Source organism: Prionailurus viverrinus, chromosome B2 (assembly GCF_022837055.1).
Source record: "Prionailurus viverrinus isolate Anna chromosome B2, UM_Priviv_1.0, whole genome shotgun sequence".
Classification (NCBI taxonomy): Eukaryota; Metazoa; Chordata; class Mammalia; order Carnivora; family Felidae; genus Prionailurus; species Prionailurus viverrinus.
In genome coordinates, this window is record NC_062565.1 from 124230920 (window position 1) to 124256096 (window position 25177).

At 42.8% G+C, this 25177-nt stretch overlaps 1 protein-coding gene across 1 annotated transcript; it reads right to left on the bottom strand.

Moving 5' to 3' along the window:
• Nucleotides 1–1267: 1267 nt before the first annotated feature.
• IFNGR1 (interferon gamma receptor 1) lies at nucleotides 1268–23335 on the bottom strand. The gene is made up of 7 exons (XM_047859915.1): nucleotides 23135–23335; nucleotides 12641–12755; nucleotides 11780–11943; nucleotides 9791–9960; nucleotides 7451–7637; nucleotides 4608–4735; nucleotides 1268–2404 (listed from the first exon to the last, which is right to left on the bottom strand). The coding sequence occupies exons 1-7, from the start codon at nucleotides 23217–23219 to the stop codon at nucleotides 1844–1846; spliced, it is 1410 nt and encodes a 469-aa protein (XP_047715871.1). The 5' UTR covers nucleotides 23220–23335; the 3' UTR covers nucleotides 1268–1843.
• Nucleotides 23336–25177: the final 1842 nt, after the last annotated feature.

A 25177-nucleotide genomic window follows, 5' to 3' on the forward strand; every position in this document is an offset into this window, starting at 1 on the left:
CTAGGAAGAGGCAAAGAAGGATCTTCCCCTAGAGCTTTCTGAAATAATCTCACCCTGCCTCTGAATAGTGAGAGTATAGACTTCATTTATACTTCGTTTGAGAGAGCACGAGCAGGGGGAAGGGCAGAGAGGGAGATAATCCCACGCAAATTCCATGCTCAACAGAGCCCAACGTGGGGCTCCATCCCACAACCCTGGGATGATGGCCTGAGCTGAAATCAAGAGTCAGACGCTTAACTGACTAAGCCACCCAGGCACCCCTTCATCTGTACTTTTAAGTGAAGAGAAATATTTCTACATGGTTTGTTAATTTACTCAGAGAGGTGTATTTAAAAATTTGGGGGGGGGTCAATTAATTCATTTGAATCTTAAAATTACTACCCTCTTAGTAATTCCCAGGAACTCCTTGTGTAATATAGAAATCAACTCTTGGTTTGCCTCTTGCTGGGACGCTCTCTTCATACTACATGCTTCTCAGGGCTCCCACCCACCCCAATGGCTTTGACCACCATCGTTATGCCAGAGACCCCTCAATCTTAATACTCTACAAAAAAATCTGCCTTTTTGTTTCTTCCCCAAAGAGCTTGGGACAGCGTTCTGTACATTGGATGCTAAATATTGAAATACAGACGTAGGGGGCATCTGGGTGGTTCACTTGGTTAAGCATCCGACTTCGGCTCCAGGTCATGATCTCGCAGTTGGTGAGTTCGAGCCCCATGTCGGGCTCTGTGCTGACAGCTCAGGGTCTGGAGCCCTGCTTCAGATTCTGTGTCTCCCTCTCTCTACCCCTCCCCCACTTGCACTTTGTCTCTCAAAAATAAACACTAAAAAAAAAAAAGAAAAAAAAAAAAAGAAATCCAGACATAAAAGGACCATTCTTTTTTTTTCTTTTTTTTTTTTTTTCAACGTTTATTTATTTTTGGGACAGAGAGAGACAGAGCATGAACGGGAGAGGGGCAGAGAGAAAGGGAGACACAGAATCGGAAACAGGCTCCAGGCTCTGAGCCATCAGCCCAGAGCCTGACGCGGGGCTCGAACTCACGCACCGCGAGATCGTGACCGGGCTGAAGTCGGACGCTCAACCGGCTGCGCCACCCAGGCGCCCCAAAGGACCATTCTTAAAGATTAGATTATTTTAGGACTGCTTTGAAGATTAGATATGAATTATTACGAAATAATTCTATAGTCTTACTATGTGGAAACAAGCAAATGGATAAAAAAAATATCAGGTTAACTGCCTGAGTGCTTGAATAAATGAGTACAAAAATGAATTTTAAACATACTTTATTTACAAATATCTAAATACAACGTTCCATACAAAATATATACATGTGTGTATTTACATATTCTTTATGAAATCTATTGACTTGAATTAGATTTTGAATTCACGTTTGGAAAACTTTCACGATTTCTTCTCAAAGTGAGCATTTAAAAATACTCTGGACATAGACTTGCAAAAACAAATAACATGCTAAGGCACAGAAAAGGAAAACAAAACAAAACAAAGCTAGTTTACAACTGGAAGTGATTAGAAAGGACCTGAGGCATCTCACGCACTGTCGTAGGAAGCAGGATTCTTAGGTGTTCACTGATAATGCAAGCTGGATGGAAAAGTTCCTAATGTGACAACGGTTTGTTTCTTTACAGCTTCTGCAGTTTTCGGGCCAAATCTGACAGTGCCACAGAGGCTCTTTGCCCTTTATGTAAACCAAGATACTACTGTATTTGGTTAATGTCGACAAAGAAACGGCTTCTAAAATCATGATCTCTTCATGAAATCGAGGCAGAAAAACCGTCTGGGGAAAAAGGTAGATCCTTCCGAGATGGCGCATCTTCTCTGATCTCAGGAAAACTCTTTGGAATCTGCTGTAAGTCTGTAACCGATCAAGGATTCCTTACCGCCTTCATCCACCAGCAGATCCACTAATACGTGTGGCTTGTCATAACCAAAGGAGGTGGTCGTGTTTCTCAGCATTACGGACTCCTGTTCCTCGGTCTTTATTTCAGGTTTACTACTTGGGGGAAATTCTGAGTCCGAGAAGCTCTGCGATTCCACAGTGCCACTCTCGGAACCATTTCTGGAGTGATAGGAGTTTAAAGCGACAACACAGGTTTCAGACTGGTTACTATTTGAACGGACAGAATTCTCTCTCATTACTGGGGTCTGAGGGCTATCAGGAGCCATGTCAGAAATAGTCCCTTCAGGGGTCACCACTTGTAGTTCTTCGTGGTGTCCCATTTTTTCCAGACTGTCTTCAGCGGGCAGATCGGAAATTGTCGCTGGAGACAACTGCTCTTCCCAGACCATCTTCTCATTTTCTGAGACAATCGGTTGGTAGGTGATGGGTGATACACATTTTGATTCAGATTTTGTCTCCGAAGAGGCATTTTTCACCACAGAGAGCTAAGGGAAGAAAAATAAATGATGAAACATAATGAATTATTAAACTTAAGTGCACATCCTTAAAAAGAAATGCTCTAAGAATAATGGTCAATGAAATATACCACCAAATGGTATATTTATGGTAATAATATAATGGCATCTGGTGGTTGCCTTTTCTTGCTTTTTAATAAAATATACTATATTAAGATTAAAAAGAAGTTTTTAGAATTTTTAAAAAGTCATCCGCCATCCAACTAGTCCATGTTGCTTTTTCTATGTGACTTCACACGTATGCACATTACATCTATAGCCGGAGAATACCTACCTATAGAATATTCTCACCATCCGCCTTCATAATTACAATTTTTATTATAATCTTCACTGCCTCCTGATTTCTCTATCCTGATTGATTAACGTAATTTCTCTAATCGTAGATATTGAAGTGTTTCCTATTTTTATGATTTATGGAACGTGCTGAAGTGAATATTTTTACACATCTTTTTATTTATGAAGCGGCTTTATAAGAATAAATTCTTGGGGCGCTTGGGTGGCTCAGTCAGTTCAGTGTCCCGACTCTTGATTTTGGCTCAAGTCATGATCTCGTGGTTCATGGGAATGAGCCCCACGTTGGGCTCTGCACTGACAGCAAGGAGCCTGCTTGGGATTCTCTCCCTCTGTCTCTCTCTCTCTGCCCCTCCCCTGCTTGTGTGGATTCTCTCTCTCTCAAAATAATAAATAAACATTAAAAAAATAATAATAATTTCTTAAAGGTAGAATTACTAAGTCAAAGGCTGTGGCACGTTTATGACACTCCTACACCCTCTACCCATTATATGTTTACCTTCCCACCAGCGCTGGATTACTTTTCCCACTTTCCACCAGTTTACTACTGGTAGAAATACTGAATATTCAGGTTTATTTTTCCTTCTCTAGTGGGTGTAAAGTTGTGGACTGCAATGCTGCGTTCTACTTAACTACTTACTTACTTAGTATGGACAAATACTAGAATTCACACGTGAATTCTCTCCTGTTGAGAGAAAGGTGTTTTCAATACAAATTGAAAAGTCTCCTTTGCGTCTCATGGATATTGTTCCTGTTATATTTCACCCAAGTAGCTACGATCCTGTTACCTGTAAATGTGCTTTTCATTGCATAAAGGCTTTTATTTATTTTTGGAATGTTCATTTATTTTTGAGAGAAATAAATCATGTTTATTTTTGAATGTTTGTTTATTTATTTCCCACGAGGAGGGGAGGGGCAGAGAGAGAGAGGCAGACAGAGAATCCCAAGCAGGCTCCACACTGTCCGCACGGAGCCCGACACAGGGCTCAGACCCACGAACCGTGAAATCATGACCTGAACCAAAGTCGGGACGTTCAACCAACTGCACCCAGGGCATCCAGGCGTCCACACAAAGGCTTTTAAATGCTAGACATTAAAATGTGAAACTTCAGGGGCGCCGGGGTGGCGCAGTCGGTTAAGCGTCCGACTTCAGCCAGGTCACGATCTCGCGGTCCGTGAGTTCGAGCCCCGCGTCGGGCTCTGGGCCGATGGCTCAGAGCCTGGAGCCTGTTTCTGATTCTGTGTTCCCCTCTCTCTCTGCCCCTCCCCCGTTCATGCTCTGTCTCTCTCTGTCCCAAAAAAATAAAATAAACGTTGAAAAAAAAAAAATTAAAAAAAAAAAAATGTGAAACTTCCAGTCTCATGTGTGACTGCCTTTTCTTCTACAGTCCAACCGTAACAATAGTGTTTCTGTATTTTGAGATTTTCAAACGCCATGCTTTCTTGATGCTGGGCTTTGGCACATACTGTCCCTCAGTACCTGCATAAACTCCTGTCTTTCCATCAAGATTGCTCAAGCCTCACCACCTCTAGAAAGGCCACAACTAACCAGCACCCTCCAAAGGTGGATGAAGTCCTTGCTGGCCTGTATGGAAAGCTCTGTGTTTGAACACTGTTCACTCACTGATACTTATCTTTTTCTCCCACTATTCTTGAAGCTCCTTAACAGACTTATCCAATCGTGTTCTTGTTTTGTGCATATACGAAAGCACACGACGTGTAGTAAAAATTATGGGGTTTTGGATGGGTGGTAGATTGAGTGATTGACGATAGGTGATACGCTGCTGAACATCATTCTACTTAAAAAATTAAACAACTCTCAAAAAGGTCCAAGTTAACGTGTTAGTGTATACAATTAAAGAAAAATATTCAAATATTTTACCAGGGACTTTGGTAACATGATGGTTCTTTTCTTAAAGGGGTTAATCTTCTTAGTGTAACAACATACAAATACCACGACGAGAACTACAAAAAGGAAGAGAACGGCAACAACTGGAACCCAGACAGAATCTAAAAAAAAAAGGGAAAAACCACAAATTAGAATTAAGATGGAATGCTGCTGTCTCTGTGAAATAGTTATAAAGCCTTAGTGCTCTGCCCGTCAGGTGATGGTCCGGACTGCAAAGAGCGCTTGCCATAGAAGTCAGATGAGGTGATCAAAGACTCAGGAGCCTGTCCTAGAGACCAAGGTGATTCTTTCCAGCTCTGCGACTCTCCACTTTCTGCAACCATACCTTCATGATGCAAAGTGGCTAGAACAGATTTTTCGTAACAGTTTTCTTGCTTTTTTATTTTTTAATCTCTTTTCACGTGTACTTTTTTTGGAGAGAGACGGACAGACAGACAGACACAGAGAGTGAGTAGGGGGAGGGGCAGAGAGACAGGGAGACACAGAATTTGAAACGGACTCCAGGCTCTTGAAACAGACTCCAGGCTCTGAGCTGTCAGCACAGAGCCCGACGTGGCGCTTGAACCCACAAACTGAGAGATCATGACCTGAGCCGAAGTCGGACGCTTAACCGACTGAGCCACCCAGGCGCCCCTCATAACAGTTTTCTTCATGCCCTGAATATAGGGTGTTTCCAGAGTTACAGTTTTCTCTCCATTAACAAGGCAAAAGAAAGTTTAAAAATCGATCCCTTAAAAAATTCTGGCAACATCTATACCTTTTAAAATAACTGAATCCCACTCCTCAGAATTTTGTTACATTTTATATTCACTTCTAGATGGCAAGTACTTGTAAAGACACACAGACCCACACATAACACACACAGACAGGAGCTGTTGCGCAGGAACTAGGTGCCCTTCAATACAGACCAGAGACAATAACATACAATGGGAAAGATTTGTTTCAGAGCACATTTATAATCACTGCTGTGTATTCTGCTCTAATGCTGCTTTTTATTTTCAAAGCACAATCTTCCGCGTTCTAGCCGCACAGTCCTCTCTTGCAAATGAACAGTCCTCTACAGATCACGGTGGTGTTTGACCTCTCTGCCGGCATCTTATTACCTTTGATTTCGATTTCAAAGTTACCTTTTTGGAACAGCGACTCTGGAAATTGCTACTAAGGGAATGCTTGTATAACACATTTTATAGGATGTGGAAAAAACGAAGTTATTACAGCAGTAAAGATCAGATAATGACATAACTAACATCAGCGCTGTGTTTAGAAGCACAGTCCAGGCAGGCAGGGAAACTGAGCCACAGTGGTGCCACCATGTGGCCACCATGCCAGCCCAGTTTATAAACCACATTTTTAAAAACTAAATCTAAGGCATCTGCATTATTTTGAATTTTGTGTGTTAGTAAGAACTTTATTTTTCAAAATAATACAATCCAAGAGAGTGTAAAATGCACTGCATTGCTTTAAGTCACCTATTTGAAACCCTTGTCCTAATGATCTAAAAGTTATCAATATTAGGGGCGCCTGGGTGGCTCAGTCGGTTGAGCGTCCGACTTCGGCTCAGGTCACGATCTCGTGGTCCGTGAGTTCGAGCCCCACGTCAGGCTCTGGGCTGATGGCTCAGAGCCTGGAGCCTGCTTCTGATTCTGTGTCTCCCTCTCTCTCTGCCCCTCCCCCGTTCATGCTCTGTCTCTCTCTGTCTCAAAAATAAATAAATGTTAAAAAAAAAATTAAAAAAAATAAAGTTATCAATATTAAATTTTAGGCCTTTGGTCTAGTTCTTCAGCCTAGATTCCCATTCTTCAAAAAGGTACTTGGAACAGAAAATTTTTGTTCCCAGGAGATATGTTCTAAAAACAGGCTGACAATTGGAAAAATACATATATACACAAAGACAGTTATCAAAGCATGATCTATCATAGAAAAAATCTGTAAGTAATCTAAAAGTCCAAAATTGGGGAACATTAAATAGAATACACGTTCTACATGATGAAACAGTCTAAAGATATCAGAAAATAGAATAAAGTATGTGAAATAAAATGGAAAAATACTTATAATAAATACTTAAAGCAGTACACAAAATTATATACACTATACAATATGATCACAGCTATGCAGAAAAAGAGAACAGGATGAGAAAAAAAAAAACCACCAAACTGTAACTGAATATTTGGATGACAGAACTATCGATAATTTTGTTTTCTTCTCGCTTTTTAGATTTTATAAATTACCCGTAATGAATATTTAAATTTCATAACTGCAAAGAACGGCCCTAATTTCAGCTAAGGTAGGTGCCCCTTGAGAATGTTAGTCCTAAAGTTCTATTATATGTACCCCCTCACACAAAGAAAGTATGATGAAATAAACTTATTTTTAAATAAACTTATCAATATTTATTTTTGGATATTAATTTCTAGTATTTATCCAGTTCACATCACATAAGCCAATGAATATTTTTGCTATTCAGTTTTTAAACTTGCCACCCCCACAAAGAACACTGTAATGGGTACATAGCACCTTGCCATGTGGAAATAGTTAAGCTGACTTCTGTCGCTACGTGTAATCCTGAAGTGCAGGCAGTTTTAGGTGTTGTATTTCTTTCTTTCCTAGGTCAAAAGGTCATAATGTGGCTTTCTTTAATCGGCCATTTTATATCTTTTAATGCCTGAGAAATGAGTTTATTTGTACTTTTGAACTTCTCTGAGGAATGGAACCATTGCAGATTTTTAAACGGACAGAGATTTATTGAAACTGCCTCTTTTCAACACCTAGCTCGCTCATCACTCCCTGTATTTAGGACAAAACCAGCAGAAACTTGCCTTCCATGTGTTTGCCATCCAAAGTGGTAACACAAAGTTCTTTGGACTGTTCAGTTGTAACAAGCCAGGTTTCTGAGAATCCTTTTGTCCAAGCACAGTACTCAGAATCCAACGAGGACACTGGGACAGTTAGATAGCACTGAGTCTCATTGCAATTATCTTCCTCTACGTCCGTTTTATATGAGGTCTGCATGGGAACAAACGACAGTGAAAATGTGTGGCTTCTTTTATTCTGCAAAAACAAACAAAATCACCTACATTTACCTGATCAAACCCCTGAAGAGAATATATGGGATGAAAGTTGAACCATGTCTGAAAATAGCGTTGTGGATATCAAATAGTAAGTCAATTTTGTTGTTTCAACACAGCATTATGAAATATCTCCGGTAAAATGTTCTTTTTAGGGACCATACATTTTAAAACTCAAACAGCAAGAATGTTCACTGGTGGTCGTTAAACCAGCAAACGTTCATTAGTCCCATTCCAGTAGTGCTAGAAACAGGTGGGGAGAGCTATAAACCCATCTGTAGGAAGGATAAGAAAGGTATTTCGCAAAGACTGTAGCAGCTCTTGGCCGTGGTACACAGAAGGGACCGAGGCAGTCTCTGGCAGTTTACCATTCATTCCGCCAAAGTGTGCGCATCACCTGTGCCAGGTAGGGCCTGAAGACACGAAGGCAGGACAGCAGTAGCTGACCTCAAACAACTCCCGCCAGAGCCGAAAGAAATGTGAGTGATGAGTAGTGCAGGGGGGACCGTTAATGGAACTGGGAATGTCCAAACCACAGAGGAGCAAACAATCTTCTGTGTCAGCAAAGACTTCAAAGGGGAGATGAAATGCCAGCTGAACACTGGAAAATGAGGAGAAATTTGCCAAAGGTGAGTGGGCGGAGAAGGGCATTCCGTAAAGAGCACGGCACCCGCAGGGAACTAAGAACACAACAGCAGTTCGCCAAAGCACAAATACAATTCGGGTGAGAAGGGACGGGGAGACAGAAAGCTGGAAAGGACGCAAGAGGCCAAATCACGAGGGTCTCGCAGGCCACGCCACGAGAGGGAATTCAGGCCTTAACTGTGTAGCTGGTGGGGATTTGCTAAAGGGTTTCAGGCGGTGAAGTACTATGGTTAGATGTGCACGTCAAGAGGACAACTCTGCTAAGCATCTAGAGTCAAGTTTTAAAAATCTAAGTCTGATGTCACTCCTCCCACTTAAATCTTCCCAGAGGCACAACACCTCAGTCAGAATAAAAGTCAAATCCTTCCAGTGCCCCACCGGATGTGGCCCCCCCAGTGACCTCTGACCTCATCCGCTCCCGGGCTCTGCTGAGTCCCGCTGCTCTTCACGTGCCCAGTGTGCTTTTGCCAGATTCTCTGCCTGAAAACATTCTCCCCAGACGTGCCCCCTGGAGCTCACCTCCTAACCTTCCCCTGCACTGGCCGCAGTAACACCTTCCCTGCTCCAACCACCCTACCGAAGACCACTAGCGCCCCCAATGCTGCTGCCCATCTCCCCCCTCCCTGCTTTGTTTCTCTGCTTCGCGCATCACCAGAGGTTTGTCTAGAACACGCAGAGCATGTGCTTGACAAACACTATTAAATAAAGCAGCGGCAGTGCCGTGGAGAATGGATGGACTAGCACAATTCCAGTCCGGGCGTGGGCTGCACACCGGTGCCAGAATGCAAGTACATCCCCACTGCAGTACTGCTACTTTTTCTTTCCAAAACAATGATTTCCGATCACAGCTTCATGTTACGTTACATCACTACCAATGCAGAAGGAAAGATTAAAATGATCCTCACTTTGCCAGGGAAGAAATAAACAGGTTTAAGATCCTCACACAGGACCATGCTGTTAAATGAGGCAAAGACACCAGTGCTAGTGATGAACTCCAAGCCAGTTCCCTCCACCAGCACTCGTTTAGGTCGTGTTTCTTTTCTTTTCTTTTCTTTTCTTTTCTTTTCTTTTTTTTTTTTAACATTTATTTTTTTATTTTTGAGAGAGAGAGAGACAGAGCACAAGAGGGGGATGGGCAGAGGGAGAAGGAAACACAGAATCCAAAGCAGGTTCCAGGCTCCGAGCTGTCAGCAGAGCCTGATGCGGGGCTTGAACTCACAAACTGTGAGATCATGACCTGAGCCGAAGTCAGATGCTCAACCGACTGAGCTACGCAGGCGCCCCTAGGTCGTGTTTCTTAACAAAACCTATGGTAAGGTCTATGATCCGGAAGTCTTGTCTGAATGTTCATAAGCATTCTACTATTGTTACACTACATGCGGAAACAACTTCGCGTGAGCAACAGAAAACCTGCCATTTTGGAAAAGATGAAATGGAAACACATACCTCATTTCCATTTATTCTCAGATGCACCTCGTACTTGAATGAGTAACAATTTTCTTCACCATATATGGCTACTGGCTCCATTCCACTTATAATAGCTAAAGGGTGAAATATGTCAATAATGATGTGTTTTTCCATGTTTCTGATGCCCAGTTCAGGTGGTCCAATTTTCCCTGTGGTTGGGGGAGGGGGGACAGGGACAAAAAAAAAATGCAGAATTAGTATTCCCCTGGAACTTTATAATACATTGCATAAAACTGCCAAAATCAATCAACCTATTCTTTCTGTTGTTGTTCTAAAGCAGGATCATGTTTAAACCATTCCACAAAGATCTAGATGATATTCTATATGTTCTTAATAAAGGGGCGCCTGGGTGGCTCAGTCGGTTAAGCATCCGATCTTGGCTCAGGTCATGGTATCTCACAGTCTGTGGGTTCAAGCCCCACGTCAGGCTCTGTGCTGACAGCTCAGAGCCTGGAGCCTGCTTCGAATTCTGTGTCTCCCTCTCTCTCTGCCCCTCCCCTGCTTGTTCTCTTTTTCTAAAATAAATAAACACTTTTAAAAAATAATTTAAAAAAATGAATGTTCTTAATAAATGTTTAATTAATCTCAAGCAGGAAGTATTCTTATCTAACCTAAACTTCTCTTTAGCAGTTTAAATTCTAGTCCTAAAGGAAAACAAACAGTTGGGTCATGAGCTCTGGTCCTGAGTTCTGGTAAAAAAAAAAAAAACAAAAAAAACAAAAAAAAACAAAAAAAAACCTTACCATAATAGAAGCTCTGTTAAGTTATTTTTCCTTTTCCTTTGGTTCTGGTAGATTAAAAAGGAAACCTGTTCTCTAAAAAATGTTTCAGAAAAGGCATTTTAGTTACCTTTGAACACTCACTGAAACTCTTTGTACCTCCAACACCTATAGATGTCTGGCATGAGGCTCTTATAAAAGTTTGCTAAATAGATTCAATTTTTAGAGTGAAAATCAAAAGCAGATATTTATTCACTTCACAAATATTTATTATGTGTCCCTGATGCTTGAGACTTTGCTGGTGAGCCATTTACCTATTCTTCACATATTTATTGCACACTTACCATGTACCAGGCAGGTTTATTTTTATCTTCAGGGCCTGGCATATTTTCTAGCACATAGTGTGCCCTTGATAAATCTGTGTGGGAAAAATCTGATATACAGATGGGCACAGTTCACAGATGACAAAGGCACGGACTCGAGGGAATAAAATTATTTCAAGGGCAAGTGGAGGAAGGGCCAATGGAAGAGACTGGGTAGGCACAGCTGAAGCGTAGGAGCAGAATCAAGGCCATAGTGGAAGGAAAGACACGTGGCAACTGAAGAAGGGAGAGAAGTTGAATGGCAAGGCACAAGGGCATAGAAGGCTAGGGAGGAGTCACATGATTAATCACTTCTTTACCCACAAGTGAGGGTAGGAGAGCTACAGGTAGGATTTCAATCAGAAAAGAGGAATTGGTGCTGAAGATTCTGGAGCTTAAAGTCATAACTCAGATCAGGTATGCCATGGGGATGTGATGCTGGCAGGAGAAAGGGCTGACAATCACTGGGGTTGAGGAGACTGCAGAAATCTAAAATTTCTTAATGTATTAAGTTGGTATATAAAATTCCCAAGGGCCTTGGGGACTGGGCACACGGAGGAAGAACGAGAGCAGGTGCCCCTGGGCTCGGTAAGTGTAACCGAGCAAGGAGCGTTGGAGGAGGGGAGAGGGGGAGGCCGGTGCAGAGCCCAGCAGGGCAGCACCAATCCGTGTTTACAGGGAGTAGAAATGCAATGGTTTAGACGGGGCAAAGTGATGGGCACCTCTCAGCCCTATTTTGCGGAGCTCAGGGAAAGAGGAAGATACAAACTCCCTAAATTCTTCCAAAGGTTTCCTGGGCATTGCGATAATTTTTAGCAAGTGCTAATAAAAGCAAATACATACAGAAGACGTGTGTCAGTATTTTCAAATTTCAAAATTCTACTCACCTTGTTTACACAAAATAAATTCTTTGGACTCTGCATAGGCTGATTCTTTTTGTCCAAGTCTAGCTTTAATTCTGGCCCAGAGAGAAAGTGATGGATCGGTAATTGCGGAAAAGATATTACAAGAATGATGAGAGGTATTGCAGGCATCAACCCAGATTGCCTCCCTAAAATGAAGACGAGTAAAGAAACAAGGATAACTTTTGTTAATCTGTACACTTCAATCATCTCTGTCTGTGCTTTGCTTTTCACTCACAGCATGGAGCTGGTAGCTGGTCGAAAGAGCTAAGAACAGGATGGAGAAGCCGGACAAAGGAGGAAGCCCTTACTCTGGTTAGAAGTCCTATAAATTCCTTTACAATAAAGAGGCTCAATTCAGAATACAACACCTGAACAAAGTACATTCCATATGTAATTGTAAAAAATCTGGTCTTTAAACAACTCTAGATTCTATTAACATCGATAATCATTACTTGATTGCAGAACCTAACACATTACAAAGACTCTTAACAGGAACTCCTAAAATTGTTCTGAAATTCTCATCTTTCTGCTAAACAACACATTCACTATGGCAAGTAAGATGACCTCACTTTTCATACGAATTCTAAGCTTTATTTGTCATGCCTTAAAAAATTCTGAAAGTTGCTGAGACTCCTCTACTTGAATTTGACAGGAAGAAGAACTAAAAGGCAGGAAGTCTTGTGAAAATAACTAATTTGCGTCCTTAGAGCTTCTGGAAGTCTACAAGCAGTTTAGGAAGTTCTGCCACATGGGAAAGGAAGATGATGGGGCAAAACACAGTCATGGAAAGTACAAAGACCGAGGCAAAGCAGAATAAAAAGGATGAAAAGAGTTAACACTTACCCGTAGTTCTTTACCTGCACGATAAAAACAGGGGTCTGTGACATGGTCGGGTAGTCCCAAGATAGGACAGTATTAAAGTTATAGGCCTTAATTTCAATATTCGTTGGTTTTGGCACTGTAAGAGATTCAAAAAGTAAAATGGGCAATTGTAAGAAACTAACATTAACATTAGAAAACCTCACAAAGAGCCATGGTAGCCGAATACGTATTTTGAAGAAAGGTAGAATTTGCCAGAACAGACTCTACAATTATTTAATTGAGATGTATAAAAATTAATTTTATTGGAAAATGTATAGAGTTCTGATTCACTTTAAATTACTGAAACAACACTGGGATACACGGGAAATACAAGTATCGTAAAGGCCATAAATTCCTCTCATGTTTTGAGAGTTTTTATGAACAGATGCACTACCTGTTGTAATAATAATCCCGAATTCGTTTAATCACTAGCATTTCCTATATTTGATACCACAGATTGCCTTCAATGTCTAGAGAGCTGGCTACCCCAAGCGATGGCCAATTTCAGTCTAAAATACCATCCGGGCTCTCAACTCTCTACTCAGTATGGTTACACACGTTCAGCACCTCGTCTCTAGCCCAGGAATAGCAGCCTAATAACGGCCTAAAGGAGCCATCCACCACTTGAGTTTCACTAACATTTTGCTCTCTGGGGTGTGCAGGGCTTTTCACAAAACACGCCCAATATTTCTTCTCCCTTTTGCTCTTTTAAACCATTTTAGAAAGGGTTTGCTAACATGGGAGTCCCATGAGAGAACAGGCAGAAGTCACTTTAACATCTTGTTACTATTTATGAAAAGCAGCCACGTATTCCCCTGCTCAGTGTAGACGGCTGTTGTCTATCACCCCTTGGAAAACAAACATACACATACATCTCCTCCCTTCCTCCTTTTCTTTCTCCTTCCTTCTCTCCCACCCTTCCCTTCTTTATGAGCGAACATGAAGATACAGAGTTGGTGATACGACCTCAATTTTAAGATTATTCAATCCTACCTATCTGAAAACCATTAAACATAATATAATTACAATTAAAATAAATGAATAGCAATGCGGTCAGTGCAGTGGCTTACAAACATAAGTCATCATCAGCCTCAAAAATTCTAAGAGAGGGGAGCCTGGGTGGCCCAGTCAGTTAAGCGTCCAACTCCTGATAACAGCTCAGGTCTTGATCTCAGGGTCATGAGTTCAAGCCCTACACTGGGCTCTGCATTGAGCATGGAGCCTACTTAAAAAAAAAAAAAAATCTGAGAGCTAAAGTGTTTTTTTTTTTTTTAAAGGTACTCCAGCTGATAATGATGATTACTTAGGGTCGTATAAAGTGGATGGGGCTCCAATAAGAAAAATACTCCCTGGGCTGGACATTAGGAAGTGTGGGTTCTTTCTTCGCTATACTGCTAGTCATTTCAGATTTCCTGATCTGTCACGTGAGGTGTTAATTTCACATATATAAGGTATTTCCTTACTATTAAATGAAACACCTCCTAGATTTTTTCCCAAAGCAAAAATTCCAATATTCAAATCCAAGCTGGTGCATTGCTTTAATTTCCAATTATTTCACACTTGTATTATCTTTTTTAAAAATCTTTATTTATTTTTGAGAGAGAGACAGAGTGTGAGCAGGGGATGAGCATAGAGAGAGAAGGAGACACAGAATCCAAAGCAGGCTCCAGGCCCTGAGCTGGCAGCACAGAGCCCGATGCGGGGCTTGAACCCACGAACCGCAAGATCATGACCTGAGCCAAAGTCAGATGCCCAACCGACCAAGCCACCCAGGCGCCCCTCACACTTGTATTACCTTTTTAAAGCAGAACACGGATCAAGAATTATTTAGGTAAAAAATACAGACTTATGGGCAATTAAATTCTAGGGTCTTTCCTGCCCCCCCCCCCCCCGCCTTTTTCTGGCTATTTTCTTCCTTGATATCAGTGGTTTTCAACGAGATGATTTTTTTTTGTCCCCGAAGGGACATTTGGCACTGTCTGGAGACATTTTTGGTTCTCACTACTGGGTGTAGTGGTAGGGTACTCGTAATTTTTTTTTAGTATTTAGGAGGAAAAACTAACTTAAAAACAGAATTTTTTTGATACTCCAATATATTTTTCACGGCTTCTCCCGCAATGAATAGCTTTGATTACTGCCCAAATGTCTAACTTCCATATTACTTATTAAGCAGTGTGACAATCTGTGCCAAAAGGTCGAGATTACGAAGCTGGGAGGATGTCTCACAGATTCAGATACTACATGCTTATCCTGCGTATGTGCTTTCTGCAGCGTGTGATCAGACACCTGCAAGTTTTCCATTTGCTCTTCCTGAAATACAGCTGACAGCTGTTGGTACCTATCATCTTTGGTTCTCTAAGCAATTTCCTTGCAGGTGAGCCAGAAAGCACTGGCCTTGCCAGATTTAGCCCTGGTTCTTCTCTTTTGCTTTTTGGTAGAGCAACCATGACCCTACTTAGCAGGGGGTACCGAAGCTTTCTTTTTCTAGGTTTTTAGAAATGTTTTTATATGCTTGCACCTTAATTCATGAAACGACCTAGTCTCACACAGTTTATAATCTGTGGTTGAGAAGGAAATACAAGGCACTCCCCGCCCCAGGTTCAATTCAACATGAATATCAAATAATATCCACACATATACACCTAATTTTCAACCTAAGATAGGTACGGGATGCTAAGAAAACCCCTAATGAATCTGAAATTCTCTCAGAAGCCATTTCTTAATTTCCGCCTCCTTTGCCTCTCCAGAGGCTGAGAATTTTCAAACCACCAGGTTCTGGTTCTTATTAACAGTCATTCTCCTGACTACTCTCTCTAGTCCTGCATTTTATTCTAAGAAGCAAGAAGAAACCACGTGGCACCTTCAGCACTGCTTGGAGACCTCCCCGGCAGGTCGTGCCAGGCACCAGGCACATTTCCTATTCCATAGACTCCCTGTTCCTGAAAGCCCACAGCGTGGCTAAGCTTTCTGCCTCTGGTAACTAGGACCTGACTTCCTCCAGTTTCCAGTAAAAGTGAGTTCTTCACTGCCTTTTGAATCTCTTAAAAAAAAAAAAAAATATGCCCAATAGGAATGACTTTTAAATTGTATAGACTCCAACTGAGATTCCTGTATTTGAGAAACAGGCATATAGAAGCCAACCTATATAAGAGTATTAAGTAAAGTGCATTTATACTTAAGAAGTTACTGAATCATAATTATAAAACCACACAGAACAGTGGACGTGTATATCAGATTAGTTTTTAATGTGAATCAAATGAGGTTTCCCATAATTGAAGCAGAAGCTTGCCCTGGTTAGACTAGAACAAGGGCTTAAGTCACAGCTTTCAAAGCAATCAAGACAGGCAGGTAGTGGAAGGAGGAGGGTCCAATGGATTGTAACAGACAGGCATTACCATTATAGTAAAGGAGAAACTCGGAAGTAACCTGTGGTTTTAATGCTACCAGAAGAGAAACCGTGTGGTTATTACACATCTGCCTTTGTCATTATTTGCCAAACTCGTACGGTAAACAGCCATGAGTAGTTTTCTCGTTGTTTCAGAATTTTGTGACCTAAAGTTTAAACTGTGATACATTCAAATTAAAATAATGAAGGCTTACAGCAAATTTCTATTCATAAGAAATTTACCTTCTATCAATAAAAATGTGTGGAGAAACAGCAAGAGGATTATCTATAGAGTTTAGGGAAAGATGCTACTAGAGTATCTAATGAAGTTAAATAATGTTACGGATTTCTCCATCTCTGGAAAATGCCCAACTAGCTTTCTGGGACTCCGGTTGTTTTTGGAAATGGATTCAGTTATTTGATACATTGTGTCTACAAACAACCCAGAATAAACTTCAGCTGTTTTAAAATCTGCTTCCCAGGATGCCTCTTAGGGGATTTAACAAAACTAAACAGAGGAAAGAAGAATCAGTTCTTTATCACACTGGGGGGGGGGGGGGGGGAAGGGAGAGTTCTGGTTATAATCAACTGTTTCCTCTTGATAAACTGGGAGAGACAGGATATGGAAAAAGAGCAAGAGAAGGACAGAAAAACTGACGGAGATCAGCACGTGAGGGAGCAGCGCCACAAAACAGGGCAATGGGGATGTCACCGAAGACCAAAAGCCAGAACGGCTCTGTTCTAATTGCTGGGGACAGCAGCAGAGGGGAAGCAGGGAACTACAGACATCTCCAGGTCTCTTCTGCGTGGATGCTAACTGGAGCACAGGCTGCACCTGCCCTCCCCCCCCCCCCCTCCCATTCCATAACCACCAACAGCATCTGCACCGTGACTGAAAAAGCGACAGCCACAGGAGCTCTTCACCAATGTGAACACAGCAGCAAAGACTATAAAAGACGGGCACATCTAAGGCAGAACAGAGCTCTGCAGTCTGAAGACATCCGTTTGACAATCTGCCTGCCAACCTCTCTACGGGAAGGACACGCTGAGAAGTATAAAGAAAGATACAGGGGTCAGGAATTAAATTGTTTTGGGGGATTCTATGCCATCTGACACTATAGGTCAAACACAAATGCTCCAGATGAAAGCATCCAGACCGTTCTGTGAATGAACAACTGTCAGAGAAAAGTTCTAACACTTTCCCCAAATGAAAGATGCAGGGCCACCTGCATGTTTTTACATGCAGGGGTCTTACATGCATGTAAGATGTTTTTACAAAGGGTTCTTCCTTCATTGCAAACTGAAAAATGACATGAGAAATTCAGGGGGAAAAAGTGAAAAATACCAAATCAAGACTTATGCATTTCTTTTCCAGAATACATTATGATTACCTCCTGAAAGCTTGTATAGAGCTGACAAAATAGCTATTTTCTTTTTCTTTTTAAATTTTTTTCCTTTTTTTGAGAGAGAGAGTACACCCAAGCAGGGGAAAGGGGCAGAGGGAGAGACAGAATCTTAAGCAGGCTCCATGCCGAGCATGGAGCCTGACGCGGGGCTCAAGCCCATGACCCCAGGATCAGAACCTGAGTAGAAATCAAGAATCGGACGCTCAACCAATGAAGCCGCCCAGGCACCCCAAAATGGCTATTTTCTTAATGCCTTCCAAATTTTTCTCTTAGCAAATAACAGCATCCTCTAGATTTTTTTTTTAAATTTTCTTTTAATGCTTATTTATTTCTGGGAGAGAGAGAGAGAGAGAGAGGGAGCGAGCATGAGTGGGGGAGGGGCAGCGAGAGAGCGAGACACAGAATCCAAAGCAGGCTTCAGGCTGTGAGCTGTCAGCACAGAGCCCGATGCGGGGCTTGAACCCATGACCTGTGAGATCAGGACCTGAGCCGAAGTCGGACACCTAACCGACTGAGCCACCCAGCTGCCCAAGCAGCATCCTCTAGATTTAAAAATAAAGACATTTTAAGAATTCTTGCACATGTTTCTTGCACATGTTTCAAGTGTTCATAAAAGTTTTGTACATGAAAATACATTTTTTTAATTCAAACATTTCAGTCTTTTCGGGCTTTGAATCATCCATCACTTTGTGAAACAAATACAAAAACAGTCTGTTTTCTGCTTCTGTTGCTTTCTTATACCTTCAGAAAAAAAGTGTCAGAGCTAAGGGTTCAAATAATAAAATAATTATTGTCCGTAATAAAATTATTACTCTCTACAAAATAGTTCCTCAGCTGGATCAATACGATCAATACTCTTAATATCTCTGCAGTCTGCTCGTCTTCCTGTGTGTCTTCTGGATCTGGTTTTATCATTCACTCTTTCTTAAGCTGTGGAACCCTGAATACGACAGACATGAATGAAATACTATTCTTCCTCTTCTTCTTAAACAGATGGACATATCAACTAGTGGCTTGTGCTGAATTTATAATTACCCCAAATCCCCCCAGATCTTTTACTCAAACCACCACCCAGTTAGTGCTTATCCAATAAACATCTGCTCAGCCACTTTCTGACCTGAAATGCAGGATTTTACACAGGCTCCTATTTATTCGGTTCCATCTAGAACAAGTGAGCGGCTGAGCCTATTTTAAATTTCTCATAGTTGAAATGGATGAGTTTGATTTATTTTTTAAATTTAATTATATATATATATATATATATATACACACATATATATATATATATATATATATATATATTTTTTTTTTTTTTTTTTTTTTAAGGTAGGCTTCACACCCAGTGCAGAGCCCAACACAGGGCTTGAACCCATGACCCTGAGACCAAAACCTGAGCTGAGATCAAGAGTCGGAGGTGCTCCACTTTATTATGCATTGTCTTAGTACACACAAACCATTGTACAAGGGAGTTGAGATTATTACACATATTTTTACCAATGAAAGAACGAAGGCTTAGAGAAGCTACTTAAAGGCAAGACAGTCTGTAAAGTTTTGCTGGTTTTAGTTAAGAAAAGCTACTGAAGCATCATGTTTGTCATAGTTGAATAAAATAAGAAAATGACCTCCATATATAAACTGGAATTGGAGATGATTATTTGCTGATGACTTCACAAGCATCTAATTCAAGTAGTTTTACCTGATTTATCATACTACCACAATTATATGACGGCCACTGTGAAATCTGAACCATGTAATGAAAGGAAATAATTTCTTTGGAACGGACACGACTGAATGGGTATCTACCCTTCTGATTACTATGTGTTGGGATAACCCAAAATAAAGGGACTCCCGTAGTAAGAAAACTGTAAGCAAACGGATTCCTTCCTGTCAGGAATTCATTTAATTCTGGTTCAATTCTCCTTCTGTTTCTCTGTCCACTTAAAATGGAACCATGAAAACATTGGTCTAGTTCCTATAACAACGGTGTGCTGCTACACTGTATCAGATAGCTTGAGGTTTTCCTAGATATAGAACCAAACTGTGGACCTTTCCAAGTCCATACGGATCATGTTTCAGAATAAGCTGAAAAAGAAAACTATTAGCCTGTTCAAGAAATATAATTAAAATGCACTGTCGTAAGTATTCTGAATTTCTGAGATAAGTAAAAATAGGATCCAAAGAAAATCAGGAAAAATTCAAGCACACGCAGAACATTATCCTCAAGTCAGAAAAGAGGCTTTCTCTACTTTATCAGTGGAGAAGGTAAGTTAAGAGCCCCGTATCTGTGCGGAAGTACAGTGTGCTCTTTAGGTAATACCCAGAGTGGAAGAGAAAAGTCTAAGAAGGGAGACACTGATTCACTTCAAAATATATATACTACTTTTATAGGTAAAACCATATGAAAAGCAAAACACCACTGATTATTAGACAGCACACATGGGTTCATTCTCCCTATCCATTCCCTAAGAAATATTAACAAAAGCCCATAACTGTAACACAGTACATTCCCAACCACTTAGATTTTGCAGAGACTGGCTGTATTCTCTTGCCTGCCTTCCTGTTCCTGCCAAGATTCCCTCATCTGAGATGAACTACTAAATATACCAGTGAAACTCAACGCTGTAAGAGTTTACACACTGAGTGTGTATTAAGTGTCAGGCACTGGTGAGCCAAGAAAGCTAGCCAAGAGCCAGAAGTAGGTTGTCCTAATGGGTTTTCCTCCTAATCTCTGGAGACTTTACATTTTATTTATTTTTTTTTATTTTTTATTTTTTTTTGAGAGTTTACATTTTAAACTAACTTTAAAAGCCTAGGGAACACAGCACAAACTAGGGAAATACACTGTAAAAATCTAGGCAAATGTATTGAAAATGCACTGAAAAAAAGGAGGGTTGGGGGGGTCACTCGCTCTTGTGTTTACAAAATGCTGGGGTACAGAAGGCCATAGGAGTAGATGTTCCTATGGGAGCAGACAGGCGATACTCCCAGGGCTGGCTTCAAGGATATGCAAATTGTGTCATCACAAGGGGGCCCACATTATTCTAGGTGTTGGAATACAAAAAATGGGAGTTACTCGGTTTCTGCTTTTGAGGATCATGATTATACAGCCAACAGCAAGTGCTAGGCGCTGTTGTTAACTTCTCATTCCATCCCGTTTTCACGACAACCATATGATGTAGGTGCTATTGGCATCTCCATTTATGGATGAGAAATCAAGGCACAAAGAGGCCTGCCCCACTTGTAGAGAGGTCACTGGTACTCAGCACGGAGCTTGGCAGCTGGGCTCCAGAGTCCAAGTTCTTAATTAACCACTCTGCAAACTGCCATTACCTAGGGCAGCTTCCTTGTCTACAAAGACAGTTGCCATATATTGTGGTAAGAGCCTGGACTTTCACACAAGCTACTGGAAAGCAAGATTCCCTGGCTCAGGAGGGGCCATACTCAGACAGGTGTGGCACATAGTTTAATGCTCCACCTACATCAGGAACCCTAGGTACCCTCTTCCTCTCTTCCCACACCCAAACACCGACTCCTGCTGACTCTGACTTCTAAATGTTTTTCAAGCTGTCATCTCTTCTCCATTTAAACTGCCATTTTCATCAATTCCTCCCGACTTAAGCAGCGGCATAACTGGCCTCCCTCTTTTGGGTCTACCCCCAAACTACTGTGTAAGATGAACGGTCTTTCTAAATGGCTTCACTGATCCTGCATAAAATCATTTGTCTTCTTAAAATCCAGTGGCTGCCCACCAACTTGAGCAAGGTATAGTGAGTGAGCATATTATTTTGTTGGCTCAGCATCAGTACTCCCTTCAGGAACATTATTTCTCTTCTGGGAACTCCCCTACCACCAGCCTCTGTAACACGGTCCTTCCCATGCCAGCTGGTGGCTGACCCAACCAAGCTGGGCAAATCAGAGCCTTCCCCCGGGATTCTGTCAGAACGGTGGAGGCTGCAAGATGTCAAAACCCAAAAGCTGTCAACATCCATGGTTCCTGCCAAGTAGGAAAAGGTATCCACATCCAGAGTCAATAATAAGCAAAAGAGTGTCTTGGCACTTCCGACTGACTGGTTCAGCTCTCTGAGGCCCAGATGGCACCTACGCCTTTCTAACTGTTGCTTGGATTCTCTAAGCCAATAAATTCTTCTTTTTGCCTAGGTTAGCCAATGCTATGTTGCTGTCTCTTACACGTGACAATGCACTTCATTAACTGGTGCCTACCTCTCTCCCTATCTTAACTTCCCTTGTATCCTCACACACCTATTCTACAGTGATAACCCTTAGTATTCCACTAATTCAACATGCTGTTTCACACTTCTCCCTCTGCACACACAAGTCTCTCTCTACCTCCAGCTCCAGCTTCAACTCTGGGGTGATGTTTCTCTGGGAAGTCCTCCCTGAATCCCCTCGTCAGAGTCTGGTACCTCTATCTTGCTTTCCAGTGGCTTGTGTGGAAGTCCAGGCTCTTATCACAATATATGTCCTTGTAGACAAGGAAGCTGCCCTAGGTAATGGCAGTTTGCAGAGTGGTTAAGAACTTGGACTCTGGAGCCCAGCTGCCAAGCTCCCTGCTGAGTACCAGTGACCTCTCTACAAGTGGGGCAGGCCTCTTTGTGCCTTGATTTCTCATCCATAAATGGAGATGCCAATAGCACCTACATCATATGGTTGTTGTGAAAACGGGATGGGATGAGAAGTTATCAGTGTGTACCCAGCACTTACTGTTAGCTATCTAATCATGATCCTCGAAAATAGAAACCAAGTAACTCCCATTTTTGTATTGACAACGTCTGGAACAATACCTGTCCCAAGGAATGACTAATTGCTTGTTTGTGTGACTCTTATAGAGCAGTCCAAAGGACAGCCGGATACGAATACAGCACACCTAACAGGAGCTCACAGAGGAAGTCATAATACAGAGGTTCCGACCCAGAGTTGGCCAACGGTGCAGGAGGGTGGGTCTCCTTGACCCCTTCCAGGCAGCTGCTAACTGTGGGCACTGAACAGACACACAAGACTGATGGGGTTTCTGATATTTTAGATTTAACCCTGTTGCAGGAAAGATTCGCTGATTTCACTGGAGTTCCTAATCACCATTACGCCGGGCTTTGGAAAGCGTATTCCCAGCACTTATTTCCGGAGAAATCTCAGCGAGCAGGAGGAAAAAAAAATGCTCGGAGGAACTAAGCTAAGTGAAGAGACGCACAGCCTGACAAATCCGCTCCTGAATTCACGCACTACACGACTTCCAGGCTTAGATGTAAGATGGCCAGTCACTGCCACTTAATGATTCTCAGTTGGAGAAAGAACAATTCTCTCTTAAGGATTTTGGGTCCACCCTAAGGATATTTAAGTCATGAGCGCTGGCCACCGTCTACAAAATGCTGATCGGGAAACTCACTTATTTGAAAATGACTTAAAAGAACTGGAGGACCGAGAGGCGAGTTTTGTCATTTCGGCAACAACGGAAGAGGAGAGAAAAAGGGAACTTAAGTCCGCGGACGGCGCAGACCTGCGTGGCCTTCCCGGCGGTCGCGAAGACGTTCCGGGGCGACCGGGAACCCGGTGCGAGGTCTGAGGCTAAGTAGGACGCGGCCGCGCGGGGCGTGCTTCCAGATTCCTTAGTCCGGTCCCCTCCGCCCCCCCCCCCCCCCACCGGCCGCCGCCCTGCCGAGAGCTACATACCCGAAGACAGCTCCAGATCCGCGGCGTTAATCTCAGCCCTACTCCCGACCTGGAAGACGAGGACGAGCAGAAGGAGGAGAGCCATGCTGCCCGGGGGTGCCTCGAGGTGCGGCCCTGAGAATAGGGCGTCCAGCCTGCAAGCCGACCCCCGCGTCACTTCCGGACCAGAGGACCAACACTCCAAGGGGAGGCCGGACCCGCAAGCAGTGGAGGAGCCAGAGTGGAGAGGCGGGGCCAGAGCACGAAGGCGGGGCCCCGGGGGGCGGGGAGGCCAGGAGTGGGCCAGGCAGCGGGATAGGGCGGGAAGGCGGGACTGGGGCGGGGAAACTGGGCCATGGGAAGGGAGGCGGAGCCAGGGAGGGGATGCCAGGCGTGGACTGGGCAGCGGGATAGAGCGGGGAAGCCGGGCGTGGGCGGGGCAGTGGGGGCTGGGGCGGGGAGTAGGAGGCAGGGTGGGGAAGCGGGAGGCGGGGGAAAGGGAGGGCGGGGGGCGGGGCCAGGATGCGGCCTGGGGGGCTGGGGACCAGGACCTGAGCGGGAAGGCAGGACCCCTAGTGCCGAACCGGGCGTTGTCTAGTAGGCAAGCCTAGGACCGGAAGGCAGGAAGAGGCCCGTTCCAAGGACGCTCGGCCTTAAGGGCATGGAAGTCTGTGGTCCTGACAACGGCCCACAGGTTTGTGAGGAACTTGAGTCCAAAGGTTACGTTCTTTCGATTCGGCACCACCTTCCGCGATTATTCTTCCTGTTTTTGCAGTGTTCTGGGGTTGCAGAGCTTTCCCCGAGGCCACAACCCAGCCACAATCCTAACCTTACCCTGTTAGACTTCACCATCAAGGCGTCTGGAAGCCTGGGAGTTTAGAACGCGAAGAGCCTTAAATGCTCTTCTCTAATCCCTGCATTTCTATTCGAGGAAGCTAAAGCTTCAGTGGTGAAATGGTTTGTGTGGACAGCCCATATCGAATTGGCTTGGCCCAGAACTACTTTATCTTTGGAGGAAAAACAACTTGTGTTATCTTTTCAGCAATTAAATATCACATAGCGATTTCTTAAGCAACCTCTCATCGTGTGATCCGCCCTCTTTCCTCCCTGACCACATCACCTATTACTGGGCATTTCTCCTATATTGATGTTTATTTTCTCCTCTTAGAATGTAAGCTCCGTCTGCCTGAAGTCTGGCACTTGGTTGGTATTTGTTGAGTGAAAGAATGCCTGATTATGCTAGCATTAAGCAATATTTTAGAGAGAGAGAAAAAAAGATGCTCTACAAACTAGAGAGGAATTATTAACAGGATCATTTTATTTACATTAATAAATGCCTCAGCTCTGAGACTTCTGAAACTTCAATGAACATATGAACCACTTGTGGATCTTGTTAAAATGCAGGTTGATTTAACTGGTCTGATTCAGCTGGGTCTGGAGATTTCTGCATTTGTAACAGAATACACAGAGAATGCCCGGGGCCTCTGACTCTGAGACCATACTTTGAATAGGAGTGCTTCAGCTCCATCTAGACCAAGTTTGGGGGAATATTTTGCTTGGTATTTATGATGCCCACTGTCTTAGTCTGTTTGGGCTGCTTTAACAAAAAACCACAGACTGAGTAGCTTATAAGCAACAGAATTTTACTTCTCACATTATGGAGGCTTGAAGTCAAAGATCAAAGTGCCAGCATTATCAGGCACTCTTCTGGGTTAGAGACTTCTAGTTGTGCCCTCCCATGTTGGGAGAGGGAGAGAACTCTCTGGAGCCTCATTTAAAAGGGTGCTAATCCCATTCATGATGTTTCCATTGTGATTTAGGCACCTCCCAAAGGCCACATCTCCTAATACTAATACATCTCCTAATACATCTCTAACTCCCCTTTGGGAGTTAGAATTTCCACATCTGAATTTTGGCGGGGGGGGGGGGGGGGGGCACAGACATTCAAACATTAGCACTCACTATATGAAAGGCACCTAGTCATTGCAAGCATGCAAGGATGAATAAGAACTGATCTTTGCTGTGTAGGGGTTTATGGAGTAGGACAAAACATAATCCAGTTCA

What these genes read in the sequence shown, in the direction of transcription:
- IFNGR1 (XM_047859915.1), bottom strand. Translation starts at nt 23,219, where the DNA reads ATGGCTCTCCTCCTTCTGCTCGTCCTCGTCTTCCAGGTCGGGAGTAGG. An exon ending in GGATCTGGAGCTGTCTTCGG is followed by an intron (nt 12,756 to 23,134) that starts GTATGTAGCTCT and finishes AATCTCTTACAG; the next exon opens with TGCCAAAACCAACGAATATT. An exon ending in TCATGTTACCAAAGTCCCTG is followed by an intron (nt 2,405 to 4,607) that starts GTAAAATATTTG and finishes TTCTTCCCTTAG; the next exon opens with CTCTCTGTGGTGAAAAATGC.